The 20,010-nt window shown below is 48.1% G+C and overlaps 8 protein-coding genes across 8 annotated transcripts; 4 read left to right on the plus strand and 4 right to left on the minus strand.

The window, feature by feature from the left end:
• Positions 1-421: 421 nt before the first annotated feature.
• Positions 422-2,719, minus strand: N7466_008307 (CheY-like superfamily; the record flags this gene model as incomplete). Its single annotated transcript, XM_057167696.1, has 1 exon — positions 422-2,719. One exon carries the CDS (start codon positions 2,717-2,719, stop codon positions 422-424), a length of 2,298 nt encoding a protein of 765 aa, XP_057018327.1.
• A 1,432-nt stretch (positions 2,720-4,151) lies between these two features.
• N7466_008308 (nucleotide-diphospho-sugar transferase) lies at positions 4,152-5,864 on the plus strand (the record flags this gene model as incomplete). Its single annotated transcript, XM_057167697.1, has 1 exon — positions 4,152-5,864. One exon carries the CDS (start codon positions 4,152-4,154, stop codon positions 5,862-5,864), a length of 1,713 nt encoding a protein of 570 aa, XP_057018328.1.
• Positions 5,865-6,205: 341 nt separating this feature from the next.
• On the plus strand, positions 6,206-7,099 carry N7466_008309 (alpha/beta hydrolase; the record flags this gene model as incomplete). Its single annotated transcript, XM_057167698.1, has 1 exon — positions 6,206-7,099. One exon carries the CDS (start codon positions 6,206-6,208, stop codon positions 7,097-7,099), a length of 894 nt encoding a protein of 297 aa, XP_057018329.1.
• Positions 7,100-8,045: 946 nt separating this feature from the next.
• Positions 8,046-9,202, minus strand: N7466_008310 (lipase/thioesterase family protein; the record flags this gene model as incomplete). The annotated part of the gene is made up of 2 exons (XM_057167699.1): positions 8,046-8,770; positions 8,854-9,202. 2 exons carry the CDS (start codon positions 9,200-9,202, stop codon positions 8,046-8,048), a joined length of 1,074 nt encoding a protein of 357 aa, XP_057018330.1.
• A 753-nt stretch (positions 9,203-9,955) lies between these two features.
• Positions 9,956-11,455, plus strand: N7466_008311 (flavin-containing monooxygenase; the record flags this gene model as incomplete). The annotated part of the gene is made up of 1 exon (XM_057167700.1): positions 9,956-11,455. The coding sequence occupies one exon, from the start codon at positions 9,956-9,958 to the stop codon at positions 11,453-11,455; it is 1,500 nt and encodes a 499-aa protein (XP_057018331.1).
• Positions 11,456-12,462: 1,007 nt separating this feature from the next.
• On the minus strand, positions 12,463-13,548 carry N7466_008312 (sugar phosphate isomerase/epimerase family protein; the record flags this gene model as incomplete). Its single annotated transcript, XM_057167701.1, has 1 exon — positions 12,463-13,548. One exon carries the CDS (start codon positions 13,546-13,548, stop codon positions 12,463-12,465), a length of 1,086 nt encoding a protein of 361 aa, XP_057018332.1.
• Positions 13,549-15,617: 2,069 nt separating this feature from the next.
• N7466_008313 (phytanoyl-CoA dioxygenase family protein) lies at positions 15,618-16,570 on the minus strand (the record flags this gene model as incomplete). Its single annotated transcript, XM_057167702.1, has 3 exons — positions 15,618-16,077; positions 16,176-16,266; positions 16,330-16,570. The coding sequence occupies 3 exons, from the start codon at positions 16,568-16,570 to the stop codon at positions 15,618-15,620; spliced, it is 792 nt and encodes a 263-aa protein (XP_057018333.1).
• Positions 16,571-17,745: 1,175 nt separating this feature from the next.
• Positions 17,746-19,094, plus strand: N7466_008314 (allantoin; the record flags this gene model as incomplete). The annotated part of the gene is made up of 5 exons (XM_057167703.1): positions 17,746-17,959; positions 18,027-18,366; positions 18,433-18,514; positions 18,568-18,656; positions 18,716-19,094. The coding sequence occupies 5 exons, from the start codon at positions 17,746-17,748 to the stop codon at positions 19,092-19,094; spliced, it is 1,104 nt and encodes a 367-aa protein (XP_057018334.1).
• Positions 19,095-20,010: the final 916 nt, after the last annotated feature.

Raw genomic sequence — 20,010 nt, forward strand, 5'->3', positions numbered from 1 at the left:
GTTCTCCAGTCTGCTACAACCTCAATCGCAGGCTGATTCAATTTGCCCAGCACATATGCTTTGCGTATCGAAAATGCCCTTTAAAAATTAGGAGAAAGTCAACTGATAAGATCTTTCAGAATGTCACCTACATATAAGACAAGAGGCTCGTTGATGTTTGGCTTTGACTGGAACGAATTAAGGTCAGTGGAAAAGATGATGGGGAAATTACTGGGACATACTTCATCGCTCCGACAACATACAAACTACCAATCACTCCGGAGTCTTTGGTTTTTTCAAGCACCATCGGGTCTTGTAGCAACCCGGGGAAATTTTGGCTTGTTGGAAGAAATCGGTTGCTATCGACTGTCGCCCAAACCCCACGAACCTCGTTCCTTGACAGATAGATATTAGCTCTGAATTATTGTTGTTGGATTGCAGCTTACATTTTTTCACCTTGGAGAGAAAAGTTTTGCCATTCAATAAAAATAAATCCCCGTGGATCGAAGTTCAAGGGTGAAGGTGGTTCGTAAACCACATTGATGCACCATGCATGTACACCCGGGCTGAATACGCTGCAAGGGGTGCCTATATCGTCAATAGACAGCTCCCTCATTTGAAGATTGGACAGGCCATGTTGTTTGCCCGTGCTGGCCCGGTCTAGTAGATCGTTGACAAGATAGACCAGAGACTTGCTGGCAGCATGTGACTTTGTCAGGTTTTCACGGGTTTCCGTATCAAGAGCTTCGCAACCCAATGCAATTTCAAGATTGTTGATGATTGAATCCAGAGGTGTACGAACCTCATGGGCAGCGTCGGCCAGCAGCAGATAACTTTGCATTGAATGGTCTTTTTGGCGCCTTGCTTTGATGAATCTACCGTAAACGAAGCACAATACGGCCGCTGTTTCCATATCGGGCTCAGACCAGTCGCGAGATTTACCCAGAACCATCTCTCGCCATGCTGCGAAGCTGGTACGGGGCTCCAGATACCGTGTGTTCTCCTTGCTTTTAGTGGAGTGCGGATCGCCACCCCATTTGATCTCCAACAATTGGCCTTTACGGAAGAACACAAGAGAGTCGCGGCCATCGGTAGATAACGGCATATAGAGGAACCCAGATATGGCCTTTAGGCCGGGAGGGTAATGTAGGTCAGGAAAGTCCTCAATGATGTTGTGAGATGCAAGTACAGAGCTTAATCGGCGTATACGGAGGAATCCCACTAGTGCAAGTATCTCATGCGAATCACTGTCATTGATATCGCCAAAGATCTTTGTTTCTTCGTGAATCGAGAGAGCTCCGTACTGTGCATCGAAAGAACGTAGTAAGGACTCTGAAGAGGCCAATATAGAACTAGATATATTGGGTTGGGTGGGAAATGATTCGATCCATCTCCGTGCACGAAGTTGAGATGCAGAAGAAAGACGTTTGATATTTCGTGAAACCACATCGCCTAGTAGGCAACACATCTTCCGAATTGGAAATGAGACGCGCATCCCCTCATTTCCATACGAATGGCATGATATCAGGCCCCATAGATCTTTAGAACCATAAATGCTAATCGACATTGACGACCGGACTTGCATATTAGAAAGGTATTGGAGGTGAATGGGTGACATGGCACGTAGGTATACATGTGTCATATCTAAAGGTCTTCGTGAGTCTTCTGTGCTTCGACATACAAGCCGTGAGGTAACTTTGTCACGATCATAAAGTAGCCGAACTTTGTTGATCTTGTATAGCTCGCGGGCTTGAGCGGGAATGTCGGACGCCGGGAAGTGGAAGTCTTGGTATAGATCAACAGAGAGTCGCATTTGGGGGTCAACCAGTTCAGTAACAACCCGGCCGTTCCAGCTGCTATCAAACTGGTAAATCAGGACTTTGTGAAAGCCAGTCAGATTTTTGATCAGCCTCGCAGAAGCATGAAGTAAGGTATCTAGGTCATCAGCTAAGCCGAATTGCTCTTGGATCCGTGGCAAGGAACCGAACATCTCCAGTGCTGCCGCTTCGCCCCTACCTCGGCGGGCATTGCGAAAAGTCCGGAGTATCTGACTAAGATCGATATTGCTGCCCATAGGCCCCTCAGTACCTCTGGAGTCATTAGAAGCGCTGACGGGGCTTGTCTGGGTTCCACTGATATTTAGCGGATTGATATTATCGTCTTCAAGTTCAAGCTCGCAGATAATTAGGTCTGTTTGGGTTTGGCTGATGTGTACAGCGCACCAAAACCGACAAATTCCCCCGCATCCTGTGATAACAGACAGGGAGAAAACCTCCGGACCATCCACGGATGGGTCATGTATATCCTCTCGAATGGAATTGATGTGATACAAAAGCGTTTCTTCTTGGTCCACTTGTAGGATATCACAAAAGCTATGCAGCTCAAACATTTGAGTGGGAGAGTAACCCATAAGTTCGCTGGAATTTTCACTGACCACACGAACTATAAGCTGGTCTGGAGGTTTTTCTTGTAATGCGATGATAACACCGAAGCTCTGAATAGCACCCGGGACTCGGATCGGCTCATCCTCGCAGGATTGGAGTGAAGACCCATCTGTTCCTGTGATAATGGCGTGTCCGTTTTCGACAAGGATGTGTTTGAATCTCGTTGTAACGTGCGATTGAGCTTCATCAGGCGGGGGCCCCGGATGGATGGCTCCCTGAGCTGCAGCATCCCTTGGAGGTTGGTTCTCAGTCCTCATTGCATCCCCGATAGTTGGATTGTGGGTATTTGTCACCATGTCTGGCACAATGACCTCCCTGTGCAATGATTTCGATAGTCAGTAGGTGGAAGAATCCGTGGTGTCAAAACGAGATCGTCACAATCTGTACTCTTATCCTCTGGACACGCGACATGAGCTCATGGTATTACACTCACCCATGGAATGTAGCGGGATAAGTTCAAAAGCTGCACTGGTAGCACACCACAATGAATACGGCCAAACGACAGTCATGATGTCAACTTAACTTATAAGAGACCACTTCTCTATAGCAGCAGAAAGCTAGCGTGGTTCAACCATCGAAATAGAAATTCTGAATGTTCTTGAACCAAAGGGAAGCATCTGCCAACCAAAAGGTTATTTCCCTTGGGCGGGATTGAATTTGCCACCTCCTGCGCACAGCACCAAAGTCATTCTAGAAGTTTACCACTCTTGATCTATCGAATGGCGCCAATTTTCTGTGTTGAAGGAAAATTTGATGACTATTAGTAATATCATCGATCCATTCAATTTTCAGATCAGTTCAAAAGGTAAAAATTCCTATATGAAAATTAAATAGATGGGCTATGGTAAATTAACAAATACCTTCGTGACTTGACTTTGAAAGCGAATTTGTCCACACTCCATAGCTGTACGAGCATCTGCATCAGTAATATTTCGGCTCTTTCGCTGATCAAATAGCGGACTATATCCACTTTGCCGAGTCCAGCCGCTTTCCAATGTTGTGTTACTTGTGTATGGAACCAAAATTCCCCGCAAATTAGTAACCAGGCATGATAGATACGTTCTGCCACCGCTTTCGACCTAGTGTAAAACCCATACATGATCTCCGTAAACATACAGGTATAATTTTGATTAATAACGAGAACCGGACCGTAACAGAAATACCCAACTGTTTCGTGTTCCTGAAGATTTCCCATGTGGGGGTTTGGCGCGGAATTTCCGATTTCTCCCCACGTGGGCCATGATCGACATTTTCGCTTACTTTTCATCCATCCGCTGCTGCCTGTTTAGAAAATCGCTTGATGAGACCTGATTTTCATGCCGTCGCGACTTCTCAAAAGAGAAGACTTCCAAGATTGTACTTATTCCAAATTTTTCAACTCTAGGTTGGTACCAAGCTCAGCCTTGGCCCTGTATGAGGCAATCGACGATCGCTACTCCGTAATTCAAGACATAGTTTAATGCCAATTAAAGCGAGCCCTTAACAGAGTAGAAGCCAATGATATCGTCTCCTTCCCGGTGGTACGGAGTAGCACAAGGGCTTGTTGGGGGCGAGAGGCGCCCAGGCTTGGCGATTGGACGAAAGTTCCTTCTTAAAAGATCAACAAGCTAAGCCCCACTGAGCGTTGGTCCAGGGCACAATCGTAAGAAGCGTCGTCATCACCTACAACACTTCACGCCCGCATTCCCGACGCTGGTGTCCAATGTTCCCTTTGTCAAAGACTCAGCCATGGAGGCCTTCGCGAAATCTCGCATCTCCAGGCGAGCTGTAGTCTTTGTTCTTACTGTTGTTTTGCTTGTCAACTTTTATCTTTTTTGGTATGGCTGGCCAAGCAATTTGAATCCCGGCTTGGAGAGCCATTCGGAACCACAGGCTTCGCCCTCGGAATCTTCAATTGAGGAGATTTGGACAAATTCAACCGCTAATGGATCCGACTTGACAATTTCTGTACCGGAATATCACGCGCCAAATTCAACACCTCTCGCCGATCGCCAGGCGGACTTCATACAGCATCTTTTCAAACAACTCAACGAGAACAACCCGCAATGTCGCAATGTACGCGTAGATGAAGACACTGGAGGCATTGAGTTTGATGCCGTGAATGATACCCCTCGACCAAATTACATCGTGCGTGAAGATGAGATGCGAGAGCCGCTCGCCAAGGCCCACCGGGATTTCGTGGCTGCCATTCAGGATTTCGACGTCTCTAAGCTACCCTACAACAGCGGCACTCGAGGAATCATTTCATCTGCTGGTGGCGATTACTTCCCCACCTTCGTCACATCTTTACGAATGATCCGCCGAACGGGCTGCACATTACCCGTCGAGGTTTTTCTCATCGATTGGTCTGAATTCGAACCTTACATTTGCGAGGTGGTCCTGCCAAAACTCAATGCAAAATGTATTGTTCTGGCAGAAATGATAGAAAAGGCACATTTCCCAAAGAAAAACATACCACAGTTGAAGGGCTACCAGATTAAGCCATTTGCAATGTTGCTTTCATCATTCGAAACCTTCATTTGGATGGATTCGGACTGTGTTCCACTTCACGAACCGGGGACTCTTTTGGATTCTGAACCCTTCACATCAACTGGCCTCGTCACCTGGCCGGACTACTGGGCCAACACAGTTGCGCCTCTGTATTTCAATATCAGTCTTCAGCCTGAACCTCCTATGACAGCGAGACAATCCACCGAGTCGGGGATAATGCTGGTTTCTAAACAACAACATTTCTTAACACTTTCCCTATCAACATACTACAACTATTATGGTCCGGATTACTACTGGGCTCTACTGGGTCAGGGAGCATATGGCCAGGGAGACAAGGACACATTTATCCAGGCAGCCGCCGCTGTCAATGCGCCATTCTACGCTGTCAGCGAGCCCGTGGCGACCGTGGAGCGACCTGTCCGTACTGGAAAAATGGGCTTCGCCGCCATGGTGCAAACAGACCCTGTCCAAGACTACAACCTCACAAGCCAAGGCCTATGGAGAGTCAAGAATTCTTCCGTGGCACCGGCGCCAAGAGCCTTCTTCGTGCATGCCTCCAATCCCAAGTTCAATGCCGCAGGAAACATCCTAGAAGAATCTTCGAGAAAGGATGGCAAACCTGGTCGACTATGGGCATGGCCTGAAGATGTGACTAGACGATTTGGCTACGATGCCGAAAGAGCTTACTGGGATGAGCTCAAGACTGTGACTTGCACTCTGGAACACGCGTTCTTCTCGTGGCAGCAGAAATCTGGACTTTGTGAGGGTGTCCAACGCATTTGGGAGATCGCCATCAACAATCCCGATGCCCCCATACCCGGATTTACGGGTGAAGCCCCCGTTGATTTCAATACTAGTACCTACGCCTCGATCTTGACGTCAGTCTTGAACAAAGACGAGCAGTTGTCATCTCACCATCTTCCTGGATTCAAACGGGATCTGGGTTTGTAAATATTATGAATGCATCAAGGACTCAATGTTCACCCATTATTATATGTACATTAAACTTCTCAATTGCTGTTGCTGGCGCCTTCTGAATGCCAGGGACCAACTTTCTTTCATTTTAACACACGGACAGTCTCAACCGATTGAATATTGTTACGTGATCAATGCTGGATGAATGACGAGTCTTACTCCTAAGTTCTAACCATCGGGGACCGAATGAGGCAATTGTGCCGAATCAGCCTCATCCGTGCACGGTCGCACAGGCCGCCTGGAATCAAATAAAACCGCACGAACATCCATAGATCAAAGGCCTCAATTGATCTTGTTGAACAGAAGCACCCAGCAAAATGACCTTCTTCCGTTACATCTATCTCCGACTCGCACTCTTCATTTTGCGAGGCCTGGTCAAATTGCGAGCAAACATCAACCCGTCTCCAGATTCCATCCAGCACATTCCATCTCGAGAGCCCCGGCGGAGCATCAAAGCCCATGTGTATCAGTCAAAAAGAGACAGCGGAGCCGAGGGCTCAAAGCCACGCCCCGTCTTGATCAATTTCTTCGGCTGTGGCTACATCCTGCCTCTCCACGGAAGCAGCGAACAATTCTGTCGCCAGATAAGTGAACAAACAGACCGCATCGTCTTGGACGTTTCCTATCAACTCGCGCCCGAGAATCCCTTCCCAGCCCAACTCCATGATGCAGAGGATGTGGTGAAATGGGTCCTTAGCCAGCCATCCATGTTTGATTCTTCGCGAATCTCTCTCTCCGGCTTTAGCTCCGGAGGAAACCTTGCCTTGTCGACTGTATCCTCGTCGTTTGCACCCGAGACTTTCCACTCCGTTCTTGCATTCTACCCTGGCACAGAGAGCTATCGGGATCCGGCAACTTTGGTGCCGCCGCAGGTTGGTGGGAAGCAGATGCCGACATTCTTTCTGCGGGTTATATACGGGTGCTGGATTCCCGAGGGCGTCGATATGATGGATCCGCGGATCTCGCCTGGTCTTGCGGAGGCGGAGAGATTTCCTGCAAAGGTGTTGATGATCACGGCCGGGTACGACTCGATGGCTGAGGAGAGCGAGAGGTTAGCGGAGAAGCTGAAGCAGGATCCTGAAAGACGTGTTGTCTGTGAGCGGATGGACCGGTGTAATCATGGGTGGGATTTGAAGGCCGAGCCTGGGACAAGGGAATGGGAGTTGCGGTGCAAGGCCTATAGTATGGCTGTGCAGATGCTCCAGTCATAGTACTAGTTTTACAATTCACTCCGCGCCAGTCTCTTGATTCCAGTATTGACAGCATTATGGTATGATAATAATCGATACAGTAGTAGCGAACACCTTGAGATTTCTTAAAGCCATAGTGAGCTCAACTCATGGAAACATAATTACATGCTATTATTGAGGTTCTGTGTCATTGTGGAGAGGGAATCATCGTGTTGGTGAAGTCGCGTCCTTCAATCCAAAATCTCCTGTTTGGGCCAACTCTCTTTCTCTCACTTCCCTCCGGTATAAATACCTCGTCTTTCCCTCCTTTCCTCTCTTCTTCTCTTCTTCCTCTTTTCTCCCAACGACTGTTTGTTTTTCGCTTCCCCCCCCCCCCCCCCCTCACCCCCCACAGCCCCCCTTCCCCCCTGCTATACATATATTTATATATTTATATAGTTATATAGTTATATAGTTATATAGTTACGTAGTTGGTCTCTGTTTGGGGTTTCACATGATGACCACTCAAGTCTGCGAAGGGCAACGACCTTCGGGTCCGTACACCCAGGCAGCATCGGGTCTGAGATGCCTCACCAGAAGCCACTTGTCCCCGTCCCCCGTCTCCCATATATACGGTTGTAGACATTCATGAAATCTAAGGCCACTTTGTAGTGATCGCGTTCAATCACAATCTTTCATATTGCTTCAGTGTAGGAAATCTGGAGCCATTGCAAAGTTTCTTACATCTCTTGTTTTCAAAGTAGTTTGTGTCCTTGTTTCCCACTCTTTACGACGAGTCTACTCACTTCTAGTTCATTCTCGTTTTATTCAATTTGCCTTGTCACTGCTTTCACAAGTAAGATGGACTTCATTTACCAATAATCCTCGCTCCATTTCATTTACAGGCCCTTGGTATCCCGGGATATAACATCAATATGTACAACTTTAACCAAGCATCAACCGAAAGTAATGTAAGTAAAAGATCAAACTAGTGAGCAAGCTCCACAAGCCACGACTTGATCTTCTTCCCCTGCTCCGTCTCCGAATTATCATGCAACATAAAATTATAAACCGGCGCAACATGACACTCGCGATGGCCGACAAACATTTCCACATCCCCAAACCCGGCCTTGAACTTCTTCGAAAACTCCAAAATAATCGGCAACATAATCTCATTACCACCCCCCGTAATAAGCACACTCTTAACAGGGAACGTAGAGAACCAATCCGCTGGAGCATGGAAGAGATCCGTATAATTGTCTCGTGGCGCACGGCCCAAGACAGCCGTAGCCCAAGGCCCAGCAACATGTGGTGTAAGCAAGTCCCCACCCGAATAAATATCTTGGTCCGGGAACTCGGCGTCCAGGAGAGTCCATGGCGCGATCATGATAGCGCCACCGAGCTTACTATCGAGGGGCAAGGCCTCGATTTGGGGGTGGGGGTGGGCGAGATGCGACAAGACGCCGCAGGCCAGGTTTCCACCGGCCGAGTCGCCGCCTAAGAAGACAGTTGCAGGGTCACGGTTTGGCTGGGCGAGGATGTAGCGCGCACATGAGACGGCCTGTTTCAGCTGCGTCGGGTACGTGGCCGTAGGTGCGAGAGTGTATGTGAGCGCGAACACGGCTAGACTCTTCCCAGTTGCCTCGAGATGGCGGACGAGTTGGGCGTAGAAATTGATGTAGCCACGATTGGAGGGTAGGCAGAATCCACCGCCTGCGACAAGATATCCAGTGTAAGTTCATGATAAATCTTTGGGTAGACATCACGGGGGAAGCGATTGGGGGGACTTTATTTACCGTGATACCAGATCAGAACGTTTGTCGCATTGGGGTCTCCGATCCAGTGGCCGGTAGCGCCATGGCTCAATTCCACGGTGTGCGGCTCATAGCCTGCCTTCTTTGCAAAGCGATCGTAGATCTTGGTGGAGCCTGGTAGAATGAACTGCATCTGGGTTGCCGTCAAGCGTTGGGTGGATTTGCGCATGATGGCATAGCCAAAATGTAGGAGGAGGGACTTGGCCTGGCGCTCGGTGCGCCAGAAGCCCGTCAGGAGAGCATAAAAGGCGGCGACGATGATGCTGGCGACGGCCGGCAAGATGTCCAGCTTCTCGCAGAGTGTCAATTTCACCTGGGTGGTTAGTGACATGGTGGACACCGTGGAATAAGCATTGTGGAAACTAGCGCAGGGTCGCGGCCTTGATAAGTTGACGATAGGGATCGACTTTTGGACCTCGGTGGGGGAACGTGTTGACGATCGTTTCGCAATGCTATCCTATTTGGGGAATGATGGGGGCTGATCCACACTGGGGATTTGGCCCATTTCTGGTGGATTCTGTTGGGGCCGAGGTGAACTTTTGCTTTTTGCTTTTCTTTCAAGTTTGTCGTTTGCATGGGATTTGACCACTTGCAGAATATGGAAAGGGCCATGCGGAGTTTATCGAGAGGGATTGGACTTTTTGTGTCCCAACATGACTGTTTAGTAAGTTTCAATATGAACTAAATAGTAGTACAAGATGCATCATATTCTACAGATCCGTTACCCGATCGGCCAATTTCATTGGTGTAACTAACTCAATGATCCAAAGACCTCGGTTTTCGTGGTTACAAACCAAGAACTCATATTCTAATTAGTAATACCTACTGTGTTTCCATTCGTCCCCCCGCAAACGCCCAAGAGGGGAAAACAGGAACGAACATCACCCGAAAGGAGTCAAGCGCACGGTCCACGGACTTTGGAGGTACCGAAATCTGCGTGAAAGCGAAAGTGTGAAAGTCGATCATTGATCGGCACAGGGGGAAAAAGAAAAACCGAGGCATGTGAGCTCTTGCTCTATAATAAACGTCAGCCTCCCACAACCTCCCACAACTTCCAACATTTGCTCTGTATTTCACATTCAATATGAACGGACACGCGCAATCCGAGACGCGTTTTGACGTGGTCATCGTTGGTGCCGGCATGTCCGGTGTCAACGCCGCTTACCGCCTCCAAGATGAGCTCCCAGGCTACAGCTATACCATTCTGGAGGCTCGGGATGACCTGGGTGGTACCTGGGACCTGTTCAAGTACCCTGGAATTCGATCGGACTCGGACTTATTCACCTTCGGCTTTTCCTTCAACCCCTGGAGCAGTAGAAACCCCATCGCCGACGGCAAATTGATCAAAAATTACATCGGTGACACTGCCAAAAAGTACGGTATCGACAAGAACATTCAGTACCGTCACCGTCTGTCGGCTGCAAATTGGTCCAGTGAGGATAATTACTGGTCCCTGAATGTCGACCATGATGGTACTGCCAAGACCATCAATGCCCGGTTCATCCTGTTTGGTTCCGGCTACTACAACTATCATGAGCCGCTGCAGACCACTATCCCTGGAATTGAAAACTTCCAGGGCCAAATAATTCACCCACAATTTTGGCCCGAGGATCTGGATTACGCCGGCAAGAAGGTTGTCATCATTGGCAGTGGTGCCACGGCCATCACTCTACTCCCTAATCTGGCCGCAAAGGCCGAGCGCGTCACCATGGTTCAACGCAGTCCCACGTATATCCTCTCTCTCCCGAACCGCGGCGGCAATTGGCTTCTTCGTTGGATCCTCCCCTCAAAAACATACCACAGCCTCCTACGCCAGATGTGGATCATTCAGACCCGAATTTTCTTCCTTTTTTGCCAAGGTTTCCCCAATGTCGCTCGCTGGATCCTCAAGCGCAGAGCCAGCGCCCAACTGCCCAATCATATCCCCCATAACCCACACTTCCAACCTCGCTACAACCCCTGGGATCAACGGCTCTGTGTCTCGCCAGACGGTGACTTTTACGCCAGTTTGCGTAGCGGCAAAGGCGACATTCGCACCGACACCATCAAGACAGTCACCAAAAAGGGCCTCACCCTCAACTCAGGCGAGACTCTCCATGCAGATATTATCGTCACCGCGACAGGTCTCAAGCTTCAGATCGCCGGTGGTGCTTCTCTAAGCGTCGACGGCAAGAAGATTGACCCTGGCTCCAAATACATGTGGCATGGAGTCATGCTCCAGGATCTGCCAAATGCCTCTTTTATCATTGGGTACACCAATGCCTCATGGACTCTCGGTTCGGACGCAACTGCCCAGTTCGTGGTTCGCATGATCAAGTCTTTGGAGGCTCGGAAGCTTGTGGCTGCTACGCCACGTGTGAAGGCAGAGGACATTGCGACACTTCAACAACGGCCGCTAATGAAATTGAGCTCCACTTATATCTCCGCTTCGAACAATGTCTTGCCAAGGGCGGCTGATCGGGGTCCGTGGCAGCCGCGTGACCATTACTTCAAGGATGTCAAGTTCGCTACCAAAGGTAACTTTGACGACAGCATGGAGTACGTGCAAGGACCGAGCGTGCATCTTCGTGCCAAGATGGCCTGAGTGTTTCATGTCATGATGGACTAGATAATGATTGTCGTTTTGTTTTGTTTTTGTAAAGATTTACTCCTGGCGCATATATTGGTGGTAGTAGTATATACATAACGGTTGTTTTCGTTTTTGATCTAAACATTTGAATGAAATATATATCAGATTCATTGTGCACAATTGGGTAGACCAAACTAGGTAGCTACAAATGATACTCATGATTGTCAATGGGAAAGGGGAATGTTGTTTTCTTGTAAGGCATCTCAGACTCGATGCTGCCTGGGTGTACAGACCAGAAGGTCGTTGCCCTTCGCAGACTTGGGTGGTCATCATGTGAATACCAAAAGAGAAACCAACGATCACCCACGCGAAACACCAGCCCACAGCCCACAGCCCACCAAAGCACCCAGCACCAAATTCCCCTAATATCCTAGCACGGACCCTGGCGTATAATTGTCGAGAAACCCAGCACCAAACAACCGCCTAATGGCAGGGACCCTGGCGTGTGATTGTCGGGGATAATATATGAGCGCATGCGGAAGCGGAGGGAGGGAGAACGGCGGTAGATGGCGTAATCGTATAGTCGGGGCGAGGGATGACAGCGATATATTCGCATGTCTAGTAAGGGGGGGAGGGAGGACGGCGGCGGATTGGTGGCGGAATATAATAAAGTTGTCGTTTGGGAAGAAAGAAGAAGAAGAGAAGAAAGGAAGAAAGGGAGGAAAGACAAAGTATTTATACCGGAGGGAAGTGAGAGAGAGTGAGTGAATTGACCCAAATAGGAAATGCTAATTGAATAACTGGAGTCAGTGAATACTAGGGCGCTAACCATGCATGAACTACAGAGTTTGCTTGATAAACAAAGAATAACAAAGACATTGAATTAAAGCTACACTCGGATCAACATCTACTCAGATACTTGACGTGCTATATTTGAATTGCTTCCACCTGGGCAAGACCATGAAATGATATTATTCCAGACTAACAACTTGTTACCTCTACTAGTAGTACTTAGAAGTCTATCAAATCTCATTATGAAGCTTCTCATCCTTCGCCTCCAACATTCCCAATACTCGCTGCCAAGATTGACTAGCCCGAGCAGCATGTTCCTTGGGGACCGATGGGCTATTTTCCCCAAGAGTCCGCGAGAAGACTTCCATACTAACCCACCCAGAATACCCGAGACCATTTAAACAAGCATCAGTAACTTCGCGGATTGGTAGGTATCCTCCACGCTCCTCCTCACAAGGAAACAGACGAGCATTCCTCGACCAAGCAAGCAAAGGGTGCAAGCCTGGAGCCTGAAGGAACGGCTCAGTCGGATCAACCCGCTCCCCATCAGCCAGCTGAACCATCATAACACGATCAGGATCAACCTCGTTAACCAGCCTCTGCATAGACACCCGCAAATCCTCATCCGCACACGGCGGCAACCTCCCGTCCAGACTCAACGGATCCGCCCAAACCCTAGCCGCAATATTAAACGTATCCAAACAGATGCCCAAATTCGACCGATCAGCCCTACAAACCACATCCCAGCAATCCTCCCACGTGCTCACATGCGTGCCCCACGCCAGGGCCTCGTACGCAATTCGAACGGGGAATGCCAGATCTGCTGCCTGCGCCAGATCAGTGGCGATTTGGTCCCGATCGCCCGTTGTCTCTGAAGCGTCCAGGAACGAGGATGGAATCAGGATGAAGAGCGAGTCGCCCAGGATGTTGCAGAGCGATACCCAGTGCTGGAGCTCGTCGAGCCGTCGCGCGTGTTGCTGTCGATCGAGGAGACCCTCGTAGTGGCGGAAGGGTTGGAGGGCGAGGATGTGAAGGCCCCGCTCGACGCAGAGATCGTGGATCGCATGCGCGGCGTCAATCTCGTACTCGCGGTCGGTGCGGGCTGCTACGGCTGCAGGTGCTTGGCTGCGGAGAGTCTTGGCGAGCTGGGCAAGATCATCGTGGAAGAGTTCTATGCCTTCTTGTCCGGTTTGAGCGGCGGCTTCAATCTTGGAAGAGATTGAATGCAGATTGGCGGCGCCTAGGCTGATTGTTGCGATGGCTTGTTTCCATCTTAGTTCCGAGCCGGACTTAGGTGGAGTGGGAAGGGAGTGCATTGCCGGTGCTAATGGTTTGACCTGAAGGAATGAATCAGGGATCAGAGATCAGGTATTGAAGTAGCTGGTTTTTTGTGAAGGCCTGGACTGTGGATTAAGTATGATTTTCTTTTGCCTCTGCCTGCCCCTGAACCGGAATACTCCACCTCTAGTTGCTTACACGGGACTTCATGTTCACCTGATTCCGCTTCAGCTGCTTCCGTGTCGATCGGGATGGCTCAGGGGCGTCGAATGAACTGGACCGACGGCTGTCGCAGACCGAAATCCAATTCGGTGGGCCATTGTATCACCCACTTTTCAAGCTTCTGTGGGATCCACTGGTGCTAAGTGGACGAAAGATTGCTTGCAATCCCTTATTTGATCCGAGATTGATAGACTATTGAACAATTGATGTCTTCCGATGAAAATGTAAGCAAGGAGTTGCAATATCACCGAAGCATAACTATGAAAGCAGAATAAAAACGACACATATAAGCATCGTCTGTACCGCTGTACCCGCTGTCATGAACGGCTCCACTATCACCGAAGATACATTGGCACCTCTCGACCAGACAAAGATCTTCCAAGGCCCTTGTTTGTCCTACGTACTATTTTGTTGACCTGCAATGCTACGGAAAGGGAGTTTGAAAACACGACACTTTGACATTCGACGGAGAAATGGTGTCAAACGATCGCGTGACTTCAACATTACTGAGCTGTGTAACCCGCGCTCTTCCTCTATTCCTCTAATTCACTAGTAAACATCCGAAGATCCTCCTTGGCGAGATACTATGCCCACCTCGGGGGTCTTGATACCGCATTTCCAGTCCAAGTATTGTACCCACCCGTTGATATGTTCTTTCCAAAACGAATTTCTTCTATCTCTTAATTGAGCTGCGAGCATTACCATTCTAGATATATCCCCGTCCCTACTAAGCAAATTCCTTCAGACTCAGCTCAGCTCAGCTCACCGAGCTTCCAATCAAATAATCGACTGATTGTTTTCACCCCCTGCAATCCAGATCGTCATTCCATTATCAACATGGTTTTTGCTGTTGGGGAACATCGGCTCACTATTGGTTACAATGACCCCACCGAGCCATGATCCGCGATCGATCTACTATGGCGGCCGATAGAGGCCACCCACATTCCAATTTCAACTTTCCGACCGGCGAAAAGTAAATTACGAGTAATTTGAAATTCATATTTGTTTTTGAGCTCCATTATATGCAGCGCTGCACTATATATAGTGCTATAGTAAATTACTTATCTTTCTCCAAGTAAATTATCACAACAATTGGCAGAGATCCTCCTGAGTCACATTTGCATATTATAGATAATCCAGATGTCCATTCAATCTTCTCAAGTCCCTTCCCAAGTCTACTCTCAAGTCTACTCTCAAGTCTACTCTCAAGTCTACTCTCAAGTCTATTCTCAAGTCCATTCTCAAGTCTAGTATTCTAAAAGTGACCCGTATTTAGATCAAATCCCTCAAGATATACCTGCATGTGATAAATACAACATTTACGGGCGGGAAACAGGGCGGTGAAGTTAGAAATTGGGATTGGGATTTGATCCTTGGGTGGCCTCTATCGGCCGCCATACATAGCCACGGTGAGCGAGTCTTTCCCTCAGCACCGCCCCTACTAGTCAAGGAATTTGGAAGCTTTATCGAACATTAGCTACGAAAGCGCACGGTTTTATGGTCGCTGGATTTTTCATAAATAGTTCTCAATAATCATCCGAGTTGGATGTGTATTTGCAGCTTCCAGATTCATACCTCATATGTACACGTTCTAAGTGACAGATAACTTAGTATATACAGTACTGTGCAGACATTTCGATACGTTTGCGTTGCCATTTCATTGACTCATCATGCATAAACTGGTCTGAGGTCAAAGGAAGAGTCTAGTGTGGTCGCCGCAAATTCCTTTTCGTCATAGAATTTAGCACGGATCTCCAAGTTCTCAGGGCCATTCTCAAAGAACTTTTGTTCCGAAGCAGGCAAATGACACATCATGCTAGCGTTCGGGAAAATACGATTCTGGAACCCAGCATCAGTAAGCATAATGACACTGAGTTAAAGGATCTCAGACACGACCACTTACCTGATATCCCAGCCCAAGCATAATCCGATGAGTGTCCGTCTCATTTGGCATACCCGCATGCCATAGTCTGATATCTCGAATCATGATATCCCCCGCCGAGCAAGTTGCCTGGATCGGGGGGCGAATGGCTCGTCGTAGTTCCTGTGCTTCCTGAGTGACAGCCGGGAGCGGCTCGCCGAGTCGGTAATGGGCAGTGATTTCCTCTGGCTTTGTGGCGATCTTTTGGTCGTGATTCGATGTGTGGGCGTGCGATCCGAGCCAGAACTCGGTGGCGCCGTTTTCCACGCTGGTGGAGCATAGCGGGATATTGGCGATGAAATAGTATGGATATTGGGGGTGAATGAAGGCGTTGTCCTTGTGGACGGCTTGGCGCATGCCTCCTGTGTTGGCGAGTGCTGTGTTGGCTGTGAGCCAGTTCCAGATTGGTTTGTGTCCGAGATATCTGGCGTGTGGGTGGTCAGTAAGAGATGGTTGTTCCCCCCTTCCTCTCAAGGGGTTTGTCCCCAGGTTGAGTACAGATATGCATGTGGGGATATTTACGCATTGGCCAATTGTAAAACGAAGGGGTTGTAATAGATATCCTCGTACAGAAGACTCGGGTCAGTGACAGGCGGTCTTTGTAGAAAATTGGCTGTTTACAACTATGTCAACAGTAGTTGCATCATTAGAAATCGCCACTTTTTTGGAAACTTACATTTCACAGAGTGATTATACACTTGATTGGGATCATCTCTCTTCTTTTCGGCATCGGCACTCATCTGCCGATTTAAAGCCTCGATGTGATCTATATCGACAACTCCTTTGAGGACGACTAAGCCATCCTGGTGCATGGCCTCCAGGGCGCGTTGAATGGACAAATCGGAGTATTTTCCATAGCGGCGTTCTTCGTCGGTTAGAATGACGGTTCGAGGCTCGGGCTGCGCGTGGATCGTCATGGCGCAGGGATTTAGCGATTCAAGGCTTTTAGGGTGGCAATAGATTAAAGATAGAAAAAAGGTGCGAAATTTCACGTGGATGAGGGAAGAGGGGAAAAGAGGAGGCTTATCTATTACACTTTATTGGAGAAAAAGTCTTGGATTCTTTACTCCATTTTCTAACTCGATTTGACTCCATTTCGCAGAAAGAGCGGGGAAAGGTAACAGTGAGAATAAGCCAGATCAAAGCTACTACTAGTATTTACTCCAATTTTCAGACACATTTTACAGCATGTGCCTTTAAAGATCACAGTACAAGGGTGCTAGTCATGCACATATTTTAATATATTTTATTGAATCTCATTCTTATCTCGTCCACCTCTTATCTAAGTTATCTCTGCTGATTCCTATCTCTGCGATTCTCTTCCAGTCATGGCTGGGACGCACGGACTGTGCATCCCGGCAAAAGTAACGTAATTGGAGGCAAATTGATCTTTTAAGGATTCTCTCTAGTAATTATACCTGACAAGGGTTGATGGCCTGCAGCGACGATAAGCCACTCGCTTCCATCTTCCCATTCAAATGTTATATGTTGTGCCAGCTTCCCCCTTCTCGTGTGTCTCCTTAAAAAGGATCTCACCCCTCGCTAGTAGTCAAGGCTAGGACCAGGGCAACATCGAGCCTAGAAAAGGTCTGCGCATGCAATCGTAGTTTTCAATATGTCGACAGCTAGTTTCCTTTCGAGGTTTCTTCCATCATCGCAAACTTTCCAAAGTAAAAGCGCGTTCCTAGATACTCTTCGCGTTGAAGATACTCTTGTCCCCAGCGATCATAAATATGTCGATGCCGATGCGAAATGGATGAATCAAGGTTCGTATCCATCACTTCAATGTTCAGTTTGAATGTTACCTGTTGTTCTTCAATGCTCATTTGCTAATTCCATACCAGATCTGGAGCCTACTCCACCCGAAAAAAGAAGTAAGTTGATTCATCACGCATGCACATGCGTTCTTCATCTGACATACATGCGTCAATCACAGCATGGGACAGTTGGACATATATCTTGCTGTATACCGGCATTTCATTCGGAAATTGGAACCTTGGATCAGTGAGTTTTCCACATGTGCACCTCCTGGACTAGGACCTCGGGGAAAAAGACGCGAACTAAAATATTCAATCTTGGAAATGAACAGACTATGGTTGGCATCGGTCTCAACTGGTGGCAGGCCATTGTTGTCATCTTCGTTTCCCAGGTCATCTCGTCCATCGCAATGGCCTTCAACTCCCGCGCAGCGACAATGTACCATATCGGATACCCCGCAGTAGCCCGCGCTGTCTTTGGCATGTATGGTAGCTATTACTTTGTCGCTGCCAGAGCTGCTCTGGCAATCATTTGGTTTGGAGTCCAACGTACGCGTCCTCCTTTGAACTGGAGTTCACACTCGTGTATTCCTCTTTGCTGACATCTATTTCATAGTATATACTGGTTCGTCCTACCTGTCCAATATGATGCGCGCCATCTTTGGAAGCCATTTCGAAAATATCCCCAATCATATCCCCGAGTCCATGGGTATTACGACCAAGGGGATGCTATGCTTTTTCCTTTTCTGGCTCATCCATTTCTTCTTCTGTTTCTTCCGCCCGTATCAGCTGAAGAAGTTTTTCTGGTTCAAGGGATTTGTCATGGTTCCGGGCATCGTGGGTGTCTTTATTTACTGCATGATCGCGTGCCATGGTAATGTTAGTGGAGCACTCCCCACTTCGACAAGTGGATCTCTTGGGTGGTTCATCATGCATGCAATCAACAGTGGAATGGGGTATGTTACACAATGCTCTTTCTAGCTTATCCCGCTACCTAACTAACAGAAAATTGCCCACGCCAGAAATACTGCGACGCTCATCACAAATCAACCCGACATTGCCCGTTGGAGCACCAGCAAGAATGCAGCCATTACATCTCAGCTGGTTAGTGCCTCAATCACCTTCCAGGAAATGCTTCGTGGTCTAATCTGTGACAGTTCGTTCAACCCATCGCCGTGACGCTCTCCGCTACCTTTGGTATTCTAGCCACTGCCGGTATTAACAGACAATGGGGCTTGGAACTATGGTAAGCATGTGTGTGTGTTGAGGCGATTTACAAACATCGTTAACAACAATGTCTCATAGGAATCCCTGGGACTTGCTCGATGAGATCCAGACGCGGAACAATCACCCGGGCGCGCGATTCGCAATCTTCCTTGCGGCCTTTTGCTGGATGATCGGCGTCCTCGGAACGAACATCGCCTGCAACATGATCCCATTCGGATCCGACTCGGCTCTTCTTGTTCCACGTTTTATCGACATGCGCCGTGGGTTTTTCATCGTCGAATTTCTCGCGTACGCAATTGTTCCCTGGAAGATCATGGCGTCTGCGGCAACCTTCACAACATTCTTGTCTGGATACGGTCTTTTCATGGCTAGCGTTGTAGCCATTATGATTGCAGAGTGTGAGTTACAGACATCGCCCCAAGCACTCAAACATATATTGATTTGCCCATTATACTGACTTTCTTGCGAAATGCAGATTTTATTTTGTCAAGAGGCAACGTTTTCGTTGCCCACCTCTTCAACCCCACAAAATCAAACCCGCACTACCGGTACACTGGAGGCTTCAATATCCAAGCCGTCATTGCTTATTTAGTTGGTATCGCATTGCCTTTTCCAGGATTCGCTGTGTCCTTGGGAGCGACCGGGCTGAGTCAGTCAGCTGAGAACATGTTTGACCTGGGCTGGCTTTTGTCTTTTTTCACCTCCTTGATTCTGTACCCACTTATCTGCTGGATTTGGCCAACAGAGAATCAGAAGATGATTCGAGCGCAGGGGTTGGCTTTTGAGCAGCAGGCCAAAGTATATACGGGATCGGACCCTTCGGAAAATGGAGTCGAGGAGATACAGGTTGTCGAGGAGAAAGCACATGAGAGGGAGAAATTTTAGTTATGGGCATGGAGTGCGGCGGCCGATAGAGGCCACCCAAGGGTCACATCCCAATTTCAACTTTCAGACCGGCAGAAAGTAAATTCCGCATGTGTAGTTCCAAATTCATGTTTGTTTTTGAACTGTATTATATGCAGCCAAGTAAATTATCACAACAACTGGAAAGAAAGAGAGACAGAAATCCTATCATATAATCCATTCTCAAGTCCCTTCCCAAGTCTACTCTCAACATTTGAAGTCTATTCTCAAGTCTATTTTCAAGTTTATTTCTAAAAGTGACCTGTATTTAGATCAAATCCCTCAAGATATTCCTGTATGTGATAAATACAACACGGGCGGCAAACAGGGCGGTGAGGTTAGAGGTTGGAATTTGGATGTGTCGTTGGGGTGAGGGCTATCGGCCGCCGTACATGGAGTCTTGTCGACTTTGCATTTTTGGAATCTCAAACTTTTCCATTACCAAACTTTGAACCTGAATTACATGTATG

This window comes from Penicillium verhagenii, assembly GCF_028828195.1.
Source record: "Penicillium verhagenii strain IBT 33310 chromosome Unknown utg000008l_segment0_segment0, whole genome shotgun sequence".
Lineage (NCBI taxonomy): Eukaryota > Fungi > Ascomycota > Eurotiomycetes > Eurotiales > Aspergillaceae > Penicillium > Penicillium verhagenii.